The sequence below is a fragment of the Plectrocnemia conspersa genome, unplaced genomic scaffold (assembly GCF_051122295.1).
Source record: "Plectrocnemia conspersa isolate PC_06_02 unplaced genomic scaffold, ASM5112229v1 ptg000002l, whole genome shotgun sequence".
In the NCBI taxonomy this organism is placed as follows: Eukaryota; Metazoa; Arthropoda; class Insecta; order Trichoptera; family Polycentropodidae; genus Plectrocnemia; species Plectrocnemia conspersa.
In genome coordinates, this window is record NW_028277166.1 from 17,827,506 (window position 1) to 17,841,094 (window position 13,589).

A 13,589-nucleotide genomic window follows, 5' to 3' on the forward strand; every position below is an offset into this window, starting at 1 on the left:
TATTGTCTGATTTATCTTCGCTACAGTGATACATCTTCTACTAAGTTATCCTTGCGATCTCGAATTAAGTAAAAAAATAAGCGAAACTATATGCTTATTCGTACTTTATTCTATATAACGCCATATTACATCTGTTACCATTGTCAAAATAAATAAAAAAATTAATTATGTTCATTATTTTTTGTTTTAGGTAATTTGCCTGAACTTTGGGAAGTGCTGGCGAGACACGACGCTTTGGAAGCTGCCCACCAGATGGCACGCAAGTCTGTTCGGTCACCTTCTCGCCGTTTGCGCTTTGGCCGTAGATCTGACCCACTCATGGCGCCATCTGCTGTAAATTGCACACATTATATTATAATTTAACATATGATTACGCCATAATGCCAAAACTTTGCCAAATTGTAAAAATAGCTACACAAATTTATGCCTCTGAAAAAAAGGTCTGCCTCACTTAAAAACCTCTATTAAATTTAAAATATTTTGTTACATTATATCTAACGTGTAGTTTTCATTTGTTTTCATTTCTCAATTTTGAATAAGAATTATTTTGAATAAGTGTCTCACATATTACTTTAAATTAATTAACAGCCTATCCAGGAATTCTTATCTATGGAAGAAGAAATTATGCCATCTCGTGCTGCAAGAGCTCCAGTGCGCATGCGTTTTGGACGCAGATCTCTAGAGACCGCTGTACCACACATTTTACCCCCAATGGTAAAAATATTTATTTGTATTCTAATTATAAACTAAAAAGAAGCATCTGGATTTTTCCGACCTTTTTCGATACTCGTTATTTACGTGTATCGGACCGGAAAACAGATACATGCTACGCTTTGTAACCTAACACAATTACACCATTGTAGAATCAAATGGAAGACAACGTGAGGAAAGAAATTAGAGCGCCATCAATGAGACTCCGTTTTGGAAGGCGATCTGACATTTTCATGTTACCTTACGAGGTAATTATATATAATAATATACATCTATTCTATTTAATAAATATGTTTTTATTTATTTTTATAGCAAGAAGAAAGGGAATACCGAACGAACCAAGAGCTTGCCGAAAATGAAGAGGAAGAATAAACGTGTGATTTTTAATTTAATCTGATATTGTGTAAAAAATATTTATTTAAAACCAAAATATCAGTCTAAAATCGACTTGGACTGTTTTCGCTTATCGCTGTATAAAAAAATATATCTATTATATCAAAGTATTATATATTATAAAGTATCGTATAAGTTGAAATATATTTTTGTTTATATTAGTGTGTATATATAAATATAAAAAATATACACATTAATATTGATAAATAAAAGTTTAACGTTTGTGATGAATTTCCCTTGTAAAGGATATTGTAAAACAGAAAAATGTAAAATATTATATTATTATTAAAACTTTTTTTATTATACATAATTTTAAATAAAACATTCCTTGATTTAATTATTAGACAGTGAAAGTTGTAGTTTTAATGTATTATTTATGAATTATATTGATTAAAATAGATAACATATCATCACTCAATTTCAATATCGTTTACTCATGTTATTCTATCTAAAAAAAACGCTTCAGTATAAATATTGTTAAATGAAATTGTTATTAAATAAAATTGTGTCCATTATTAATTCGCATTTAATCAATATTTTTTTATACACCTAGAGAATCTCCTTATATTTAATCCTTATTGATTGTAGTTATGATTATATTATAATAGTTGTATTGTAGAACTATATAAGTATAGAGTTATAACCATCAATTGGATTTTTATTTAACTAATAAAAATGTATAAATTCAAAGGCGTATTTGTGTTTAAATATATTATAGCTACAGAAACTAATCATTTAGCGCAAATAGATCATAACTTGATTTCCCATTAGGAGGAGCAAAATAAATGTCAGATTTGAGTGATTAGAATTCAGATACTATAATTATTATATTTTATATTACTTCGCACAAATATACACCGATAAATATTAACCAAAGAACGTAAAGGTTTTGCTTTAATCATTTTTCGGTGAAAGCTGAAGATACAGATTAAACATTCCATTTTTTTTTAAATTATATCGGCGATTTTCTGAACTAGTGCTCAATTATAATTTGATGAAATATTATTAAAATCGTGTAATTTAACATAGAAATTACAGAAATCTTGTTATTTATATATTTAAAAGTTTATATTATTTTAAATATCTGGGTACTTTGAAATGCTTGCAACCTATAACATTTCAGTACATATGTATGTCTTAGAAGATAAAATGGTAAGTATATCACAGCAATCTTTATTGCTGTAAAAAAATATTTAAAAAATTACATTTCCTAAAAATGATTTTATAATAATTACTATTTTAATGAGGTAAAGAACGGGAACTTGAAAAAATGAAATGCGTAGATTTATATAGACAAGATTTAATAATAATTGAAATTAACGCAAATAAATTTAGATTTCTCTGGACCTTTTGCAGCAGCCGATCATTCAATGACTTTTTCATACATTTTGGGCGGCATCTCGGCTATAACTTGGCGGATGCTGCTTTTTAAGTGCTCCAACGGCGCTAAATGGCATGATCTTGACAACCAGTCGCCTACCCTTGAATTTGCCCAAAAAATGCATGTCATTTAATGTAATACTATGAATCTTAATATAAAAAAACACTGACTTGCAAACTTTTGCCTCACCCCCCCCCCCCCTTTAAAAAGCTAAAATGATATCCCAAATTTTAAACCAGAAATTCTCAGGTAATCTCTCAAAAAATCTAAAATATCTACCCCGAAAATATTTTTTTAAATATGTAATTTTAGTGAAATTAAATCGGAATACATTTTCACCAGTAGATATATAATTTTATCAGTGCAAATATAATATATACAGTATAGTATATACATTTACGTACTAATAATTTATTCACATGCGATGTATAAATATTACAGTGAATATGTAATTTTCAGTATATTTTCTCGAGTGAAGTTCAAATACATTTTCACCAGTCGATATTTAGCGAAAATATAATTTAACTGATAAGCTTTAGTAAAATTATATGCTGCTCAAAAATGTATACAAAACTCTATTTGACAGTTATTAAACATTTATTTTCTGTTCAAACCCAAACCTAACATACATTTAATAAAAGTTCTAAAACTAATTATGGTTTTAGAGCTTTCATTAGGTCAAATCTAAAATATTTCTCACTCTTTCGGGATGAAATCTAAGCAATAGATTATTGCTGAATACAGTACGTTTAAGTTGAGCAGTAATATATTATGTATTAAAAATAATATATTCTTACAATATTAGTTCCTAAACTTTTCAAATGACCCGCGTACATATTTTATTATAGGTACGATACTAGTATGCAAATATTTGTAATGTTTATACATAACATCCGCATTTAACCGCGAGCTTTACGATAAGAAATAATCTGAAAAGTTATGGTTGGACGCAGATACAAAAGAATGTGGTGTTAGATCGAAAATAGCTGTGTTCGGTGCCGCCCACGATGATCAGCTCCACCTTGCTCTAAACTCACCTATCCTGGGCGCGACCCACTCAACTTGACGAAATTCCTGGAATAGAGTATGATATACTCGAAATTTCTTAATCAATTCTATGTTAAGCAAGGTGAACAATCGCTGAATCTAAGCTGGGGCGGGGCATATATCATAATGCTCTTAAAACCACTGGTGTATTGTAAATGAAAAGATGTGAGATTGTAAGAAGCAGCTTGCTGTATAGAGATTAAAATGCTTAATCGTTGATAATACCGAACCATATAATGTAAATCAATCAACGTATAATACAATAAAAATATATTTATTACCGAAAATATTTAAAAAGAAAAGATAGAAGACTTAAAAAAATGGAAGCATTTTTCTTACTTGGTTGGCAGCACTGCCATTTTTACTGGGATCATGTTCAATTGGCAGTAAATTTCGCGTAATGAACCTGTGAATTGTATGATTTAACACCTTTGAATTATTTTCTGTGGGGATATGTAAAATCGATAAATCAGAGACGATGCACGATATGGAAGCGAACATTCGCCGCGTGTTTTCAGATAATTACTCGCATAATATTGTTTACATAAGCTCATTATTGCCTTGATTTTATATGCATAGTATGCTAGTCTATAAATTTGTGTATATATATTGAAGCATGGAAGATAAAGCAGAGTAATCTAACAATCAATGAGCTTAATGATACGCGTTACAGTAATATCATTTGTATAATAGTTTAAATAGTTTATTTGTCCTATTAAAAACTCACGATTGAATAATATAGCTTTAGAGTTTACAAAACGTACTACTGCAAATTTCAATGCAAATTAAACATTGTCTTATACTTAAAATTACAACAATAATTTATAGATTCAGCTTTGGGTTTTAAATGAATGATGAGGAAATGAAAGGAAATGGATTTAAAAGCATTTATATATAGCTATAATCGCTTTATTACCCTGCTTCGCCCGGGATAGATTCAAACTCATTATTTATTCAATATAATTAATTTAGTTCTCTGTTATTACAAATTAATATCAATATTAAGCAATATACAATCTTTTTGGTCTCTCGTTTTCACTATTTCAGTAACACGTTGCTATTCAGCTAAACATTTAACTTTCAACTCTGAAAGTTTAAATAGCACAGTTTATCTAGAAATGGCAAGCAGAATGACATGTGCAAATGTCACGTCGCTACTGTTTACCAATTAGGAGGAGTTCTTGTGACAGACAGTCAGATACGATTTTTTATAGTATAAATTACAATCGTTATCTAGTAACACTTATTTTAATAGTTACCTAAAACAATTTTATTATGATCCGAAAATTATATATTAAATCTGAAATTAAGTTGTACCAAAATATTTAAATACCTAAATATCTACAACAAATGATTTCAACCCCATTTTGCCTGTTTGTATCAAGCGGTTTTGATTCATTTCGATTGCATTGCCTTCACCGTGACAATAAATAAGTCACAAGAACAATCACTCAATGTAACATGAATTGATTTGAGAGATTAAAATTCTATTGATAAATTTTATGCTCTGGCAGATCAACAAAAATATCAAATACGAAATAGCATTGATTATGTTGCAGGATAGATACATCAAAAACATGACAACGATTTGTATCGACACATTACCAAAAGAAATTTTAATTACATCCTTACGACACAAAAAAAATCCTTGACGTTCAGATTGACACAAAACCAACGCTCATCCAATTCTATCGATGTCCTCTTTATCACTTCTCAACTTCGTCTTGAATGCTTAGATTGAAGCGTAGATTGAACCGTCATTAAAGGGAAAGGTATTTAACGAACTTCTATAAAGTACCGCGGAGAATTCCGTTCATAATATCTGCCAAATGACTGACCTCAAGATAATAAACAGGAATTTTCAAAATTGTCAAAAGCGAAACTCACATAACTTATTATTAAAGATCTTTATAACTCGAAATATTTATTTATTGAGAAAATATTTGTGTCGAACCCTCCTCTCATCTTATCGTTATGACAAGTATATAGGCTAGTAAATTATATGTTTTTTGCCTACTCGCCACTATCATTTAAACTTATATTACCTACTCTTGTTATTAAATTATCCATTTATTGTCCATAAAATACTGGGGCGCCATTTTAAACGTATTACATTCAAATGTTTTTTCACATTATTTATTTAAAACATAAGTAGGATTTTTTATTACAATAATAATTAACGAGTAGCAGATTTATGGCGCAGCTTAACTTGTGATTTGAAGAACCTTATTATTCTTAAATATACCACATATACTATAGTGTATTTAAGTTTGAGGACTGAACAAGCTAATTAATTACCTTCGACTCCTTTGACGCAAAATTACGAAAATTAATGAAGAAGCGCCATCTCGCCATCAATGAATACGGATGGTCGCATATTATTTAGCAGTATTAGGGAGTCCGACCCCCTACTACTACTGCTAGCATTTTACTTCGGACCATTACTTTGGTTTTTCAGCGGTTTCTAAGGGACTTTAAGCAATGCAACTGCCTTCCATGGTAGTAGTCATTTGTTTTATTTACAACCTAGTACGAATTATATATGGCAAACCCAACATGCTCCCAGATTTTTTTTATGTATTTTAAAATATTAAGGGCCAACTAAACTCATAAATATATAAAGGAAAAATACGTAATTCGTGTTGAATATGTCACTTTTTTGCTTTTTGAGTTTTGGCAAAATTTCTGTAACCATCCGATGAAGTGTAGAATTATTTATATAAAAACCCTCAAATATTCTAGAATCGATTTTTGGACTATGTCACACCTCGAGATTTTAATATACTATGAATGCATTTTAGACAGCGTGGCGCGAAGAAATATGAATTTTACTGATGCTGTTCTGATTCATTCCTCATGAATCTTGAATAATAACTGAAATCGTTGTTTTTCAGTAGTTGTGAAATGTTTTTATTGCACTATTTGAAATAAATTATTATTATAAACATTAATTAATAGGAAATAAAAATACAATCGCAGCTAAACAGGACGATCGCTTCTCAAGACTAAATAGTAAGAATACGACTCATTTTAATTGAACATAAGTAAACAAGCGACAAATCCTTGAATTGTATTTAAATACTAATAATTAAAACTATCTACTAAAATAGATTGCTTAGATTACGCACTTATAAATAATTAGTAAACAAGCTACAAATCACGACAATTTAAAACTAAAAAAGAATTAATCTACGTAGATATTTTTGCTATCAATCTTAAACAATAAGCAGAAAGTTTAATACGAAGAAATATGATGTATACATCCGATTTGCATTATAAATAACAGTTGCAAAGCAGCACAAGCGATAAAAATAATATTTATATATTTATTTTAGTCGCTCTATATTTATTGTCTACGTAACTTGTCTGCGCAGTCAAACAGCTAAGAAAAACCGACAAATTTTTCGCTATCACCATTCGACCAGTTGAAATTTTTATTTTTTAACCATGATTTATTAGCATACCTTTCACCGTACCCCATTAACCTGGTTCTCACGATTGACCCAATTATAAAGTTAGCCAATGTAGTATAACTTCTGACGCATGACAAAATACATATCGGCCACCAGGACAGCTTAGCTTTTGGCGTTGCGACAAAAAGGAGATTTCGTTGTTTGCTAAATTAAACTTGTAAATAACCTTGCCTGTAAGGACTTGCCTTGAACCATTTTCTTCATTAAACACACCTCGTTTATTCAGATGATAATATTTATTATTATTAGTAAGTAAAAATCTTATCCGTTTGTTTTCGCTTGGTACTGGAGTCCATCCAAAATGACTTTCTTAAAAATCTAAGGATTATTTTAGGGTGCATAAATTTATTATCGTAATCCTTTAATTAAAAATAAATACGAATATTATTTATAAATATATATTTGAGTCATTTCAACGTAGGTACTTTATTTTTAAAGCTATTCATCTTCGCAAAAGTTTTGCCAAGCACGTAGGTGTTAATTAAATAGTATACAATAGTATCACAGAAACGATCTGTAGAAATGTTTTGAATAATACTAATTATGATTAGGTCGCAACATTTTTATGTATCTATATTTTTTTTAAGCACATAGATCTGTTCGCGTTTAATCTCAAAAGTCAAAATTATTTTTCAACAAGTGCTTTTTTCAATGCTCTTATTTTGTGTATTGCTATACAGTATACATGATATGATAATATAGAATACGTTCCATATTTATGGTCCATTTTGTGAATGTAAGCATACGTGATCATAAAAAATATAAGTAATCATAAAAAACCTTCTTAACGTAATTTGGTCAGTATAATTTTCAATCACTTTAGTTTTTTGCTCTTATTCTTTTAAACGTTATAGTTTAATTATATTTTTTAACTAAAAATAAATATTGAAAAATGTTAGCTAACTGTTTATATAACTTTTATTTATTTTGTTCCTTTTTAACTATCACGTTATTAAACAATTAGAGAAATAAGCTGTATTCAACATTTTACACGAGATGTAAATCAGTGCTTACAATAATACACTCTGAAGTAACTTAATTGTAAATGTGGACTTATCATAACATTTAAAGCAATAATTGTATATTATATTTAAAGTTCAGTGAGAATTATTTTAGGTAATGTAGCAGTGAAGTCCGAGAGGGTAAAGATTAAAGTTAACAAAATAAAGGGATGATGTGAAGTGATAAATTATGGCTAAAAGTTTATGATGCAAGTGAATTCAGTACGCTTTATTTTGCGCTTCTTAAGAGTCCTTTGCCTATCCTGTTCTAGATCGCCTGGCCAATGCGACGATTCGGGGCGGAAACAGACTTTTTGTTATTGTCTAAGAAATGTATATTTAGACTATATTTTGCATATTAGCGAATATTAAAAAAACAGTGGACTTGGCAATGTTATAATTTTATTTTATGTATGTCTGAGTACCGCATTCCCTTAACGTAAAAATAGTTGAAAATAATTAAAGAATACAAAAGTATTATTAAAATAAAAAATAGATTGAAAAGTATGAGAGCAGCGGCTATTTTCACTATGTATAGCTATCAAAAATCTACGCGATGTGTATCTTTATAAATCAAAAATGAAAAAATAAACTATTTTATGTTATATAATAATAAATATGTTCATCTGTCTAATTAATTTTTTAGTGTTTTATTATACATATAAATAAACCCTGTCGTAGACTAAATCCGCAACGATCCTTTCTGTTACAAATATCAGCTGATTTTAATATATAAAAATAAAAAACCTGCTTCAAACTTTCTGTTTGTAGTCTAAGTCTAGACAACGTCGGGAGATTGCTGTTTATTGTAGAAATTTGAATTTAATAATATTTATTATTAGAAATAAAATACAATATGATTCACCAGTGTTGCCAACAATATAAATAAAAGTTGACAACTCCTGCCGCTCGCATATTTTTATACCGTCGCGTACGCAATAAATAAAAATAATGCACGTCCTATCACATTGACTAATTAACTCATCGTACATCGTACAATTAGTCATATTTTGGAAGCGTCATCAGGGCTGGCACGAAGGGCGACTCGCGGTGACGTGATGGAGGTGAGCGGCCGTTCGACGTTGGTGGCGCTGGCGTCGCTGAGAAAACTTCTAAACGAGAAAAAGTGTTCACAGTTACCGCCCGCCCGCCCTGTGCCGCACGCGCGCCACTGTTCACACGCAGGTCAGCCAACGATGCATGAGAAAAATGTACAATAACAAAATCATTGCAGCTAACCTAAAAACGAAGGGCACTACTAATAATGTTTTATGTATTTATAATGGGCGAAAAATGGTGTTAAGATCAATAGAATGCGTAATTAGTTTTTATTACATCTAAAAATTACCATTTAAAAATAAATATCGAACTAAACTAAAAAAATATATAAAATCTTAAATAAAATTACGGAATTGGAATAAAGAACTGTACCATATTGAAATGGTCTTTTTCATAATTAGTATGCGGCTTAAAATATAAATTGACTAACTCCACTTTTAGATGATAATACATAATGTACTCAAGTAATCATAAAACCCCATTTTAGCTAAATTGTAACTAAAAACAACACTGAAAACTGTGATTTTACCTATGAAAAGGAAAAGGCAATCTTAGTTAGGGTTTTTACTCCAAATATTTATAATAGTTTTTTATATACACCTTGGATTTAAATTTTAAAAATGAACGTATAATTACATTTAATTAGTTGATTACGCTAGACTATGATACATAGTACATATTGAAATAACAATCTAAATCTCTGTATTTCTAAATTTTCTTTATGAAAATCGCTAAAAACGCTTCATATTTTTCTACAAATCTACTAATCAGTGACTTTTTCAGTAATTTGTTACATTTTGATGTTTTGATTAGAGTTCATTCTATCAATTTCGTTACTGCTATATCGAATTCATATAATTCTGATTTACATGTTTTTATTTTGTTGTGTTATTTTTTTAAATATTATTTAATGGTTGATTCGATAATAAAATCTAATAAAAAAAATTTAAAAGTGTAATCGATAAAGTCGATTATATAATTTAAAAAAAATGTAGCACATTCGCACTTATTTTATCAGGACTATAAATTTTATTTTTAGATGTTTAATCTAGTGCGATAGATCAATAATGTAAGTCGATAACTAACACATGAAACATATCAGGTTCTTTTCCCATTTTAAGCTATGTGTTTTTTAATTTATTATAATTTTTATCTATCATTAATAATCAAAAAAGCTAAGTATGAATTCCATATGAACTCTAGCGTTTTTAAATTTCTATCGGAATTAATAAATATTGTTAAAATAATTCTGATCGATTATCACAAATCTTGTTAGTTTGGTTCCAATCCCATGTTTTTTCAATATCTATAGTATATATGGGCAACCTCCGGCCCGAGGGACGGATCCGGCCCTCTACTTCTTTTGATCCGGCCCTGATTCATTTCCGCAAAGTGGGAGAAAACATGGTATGTTTACTAACTATTACATTAAGCTGAATTGCGCAAAACACGCCATGGTTTTTTCGTTTATTTTCATAATTCAATGAAATATTTTTTTTTTTTTTCATTTATTTACAATATGTTTAAACATAAAAATCTAGTATTTTTTTATTATGAAATTGGTATGTAAAAAAAACATCCCATTAGATGCCTTTGCATATTTATTTTATGTAATACTAATTTATTTGTTTATACTGATTTACTTTTTTTCATTGATTATTTGTCATGTCTGTCAAGTATGTTAAATGGTCTTAATAGTCTGGTTTTGTCATATCTACAGCTAAGTAGTTCAATGGAATATGGAATAGCAACTTGTTTTAACTTGATTATTAATAATTTATATTATTAATAAATTTGATCCGGTCCTTAACTTCCCCCACAATAGTAAAGGTTGTCTATGCCTGATCTATGGTATCCGGAAGATTAGAATTAGCGATTAGTATAGTTATAATTTCAATTGAACATCACAGCTGGGTTTAAATCCCATATGTTTTTCAATTTATATAGTGTCCATAAACATTAAATTTGTGATTAATATATAATTATAATTATAATCAAATTAAAAGTGCATTAAATTTTTAAAACTGAACATTTATTATAATTTGAAAAATATTTGAAAATAATAACGTATTTTTAAATGCTTCTTAACTTTGTCTTGATTGTTCCTGCTATTGAAAACACCCGCTCGGTAGTGGTTGATTTTAAATAATTGTTATGCGTATCTTAAGCAATACAGTTATATGTTTTTTTTTAGAAATCATCCAAATATTTTTTTAAAAAACAGATTATTTTGACAAATAGCATTTTTGGTATCCACAAGAGATTAAATCTTACTTTGCATTTCGAATTGCAATATGGAAGTTGATGGATCATTTGTAAAATGAAGATCACTAATTGGAACTGACGCCCTACGCAATAAATAGTATTTCTATTGAAATATACTCACAATAAGTAAACTAAAAATAGCAAAAAATATAAATATATATATTTTTCTCTTTAGAAATTCAAAATAAATCTTTAGAACTCAATGCATAGTTTTGAATAAGTTGGAAATGTAGAATGTGCACAGTCTTTTATAATCAGTTTTGGACATTTTTAAAACAGAGATAAACAAAATACACTATAAATTAACCTAATAATAAGTTACCATCAATATCTATAAAGAACTTAATACAAACAATCTGTCTTTTGCAAAACTTTTTCATCAGTTTTATGACACTTTTACGTTGAAGAAACTCTTTTAAAATTATTTTTAGACTTATTATGTGCGTCTAAAAAAATTAGAAATAAGGAAAATATTATGTAGCAATTAATACAATAATAATTTGGCTAGTTTATTTTTTTTAGAATGTGTTTTCTTGAATAATAATACATGTATGATACATACAATGTTATTCGTTGTGAGCATCGAGTTTTATTCCTAAAATAAATTTAGCATAATGGTTACCTGGCGCGATATATCAACAGGTGCGCGTTTCACATAAAGTCACATTCAGATGACATAAAAATCTTAGGAAACGTTCACAATTTCGTCTGCCTGTACTGTTTCGTAAAAGAAACTTTATTGTTAATTTAAAAAATCAGTTGTTCGTATGAACTATTAAATTTGATAATTAAAATATGATTTCATAATAAATTCATTCCTGAAGCGTTTCATTCGAATTCATATATGACCCGTGTAATGCTAGCCATCCGCGACACACACGGTAGACGAGAGAAAATATAATTTTAGAAAATTTCCGCGTGTAGGTGGACGACGGAATTATTTTTCGTGTGTCTCACCTTACCTTGCGCGTTTCTGTGAAATCGACGAAAAACAACGAAACGCGCCCAGAAAACAGGCAAAGTCATTGTTTTTCGACGTCGTTGGCATTCTAGATAATTGTTTGCCAAATCGACGTGATGGAGCTTTTTCTAGCTTAAAAAAACATTAATAAACTAAAAAGAAAAACTTATAATAACTAACGTAGATACATCGCGCTGACTTCGCCGCGGTTTGGTATTACAAAAATAGTAAAGATGGAATTAAAAAAATATGCTTAAGAAAATAACTAGACAAACAATAATAACATTATCAATTAATGTGATTCATCGTCAATTAAAAAAATATAAAATAACACAGATGCCTAAAATATATACACAATTAAAATTCACGCCTATTTCTTTTGACTGTTAGCTTCGCCAACAATTCATATTATCCATGTACATGACTAGTTTTTTATATAAATAGATTGCGTTAAAATATCATGGAAATATTAACTAAAAACGCGTGTACATATCTCATAGAATTATCTCAATTTCAGTTCACTGATTTAGTTGCTTATTCTATTTGCGATGTCTTAAAAAAAAACTAGTGATATAATGCATGTTTCATGATTATTGACCTCAAAGTTATTTAAATATTCGGAGCCAACTAAACTACCGAGAATATGAAAGATTTCGATCAAAATTAGTCGTTTTTTTGACTAATTGCGATCGATTCAAACATTCAAAATTGTTGTATATGTTTAAGCATCAACTGTAAAATAATTCAATGAGTACAACTTAAATAAAATAATTCCATAATATACATGTATAAGACATGTTTTTTTTTACTAAAATATGCCATATAATATACCATAAATATATAAGACAATAATGATGCAAATAAGAGTAATTCAAGCAATGTGTTTCATTTTTTTTAAAAACTAAAAAAATTATTTTACATTAATGAAACTGAAATTTATTTTTAAAATATATATTTTTGTGTATTGTATATTATTTTAATGTGTACTTCTAAATGGATCATCCTATACTTAACCTAGTTAACTAATATTTCACCTAAGCTTGTTTTTTAACATAAATATATATTCTAGTAGCCTATTATTAAATTTCATCACATGATTCTCAAAATATACAATTGCCATTGAGACTATAATATAATAAATCACAATATACCGACTATCTCCATGATACATTTATAAAATATTTCATATTTCACAAAAATACAATGACTCAAATATAGATATACGCAATCATCAACACGTAATATCGTTGGAACATAAAACATTTTTCTCCATTACAACATTAAAATAAAAGCGTAAG

At 28.6% G+C, this 13,589-nt stretch overlaps 2 protein-coding genes across 11 annotated transcripts in view; both read left to right on the forward strand.

Annotated features, from left to right (window-relative positions):
• The window catches only part of sNPF (short neuropeptide F precursor), a 50,688-nt gene extending 49,304 nt beyond the window's left edge, over positions 1 to 1,384 (forward strand). Inside the window, exons 3-6 of the mRNA XM_088205609.1 lie at positions 191 to 333; positions 589 to 714; positions 864 to 959; positions 1,024 to 1,384. Coding sequence (XP_088061735.1) covers positions 191 to 333; positions 589 to 714; positions 864 to 959; positions 1,024 to 1,083 — 425 coding nt within the window. The 3' untranslated portion in view covers positions 1,084 to 1,384. The remainder of the gene's footprint in view (positions 1 to 190; positions 334 to 588; positions 715 to 863; positions 960 to 1,023) is intronic.
• Positions 1,385 to 9,138: 7,754 nt separating this feature from the next.
• Positions 9,139 to 13,589, forward strand: part of LOC148237912 (uncharacterized) — a 30,296-nt gene continuing 25,845 nt past the window's right edge. For 8 of the 10 annotated variants that reach the window (XM_088181487.1, XM_088181488.1, XM_088181498.1 and 5 more), the window contains exon 1: positions 9,139 to 9,191. The gene's annotated coding sequence lies outside the window, so the exon portion shown is untranslated. Of the gene's footprint in view, positions 9,192 to 10,380; positions 10,473 to 13,589 lie in introns of those variants that run through there. The other 2 variants (XM_088181493.1, XM_088181503.1) reach the window with 2 other exon arrangements.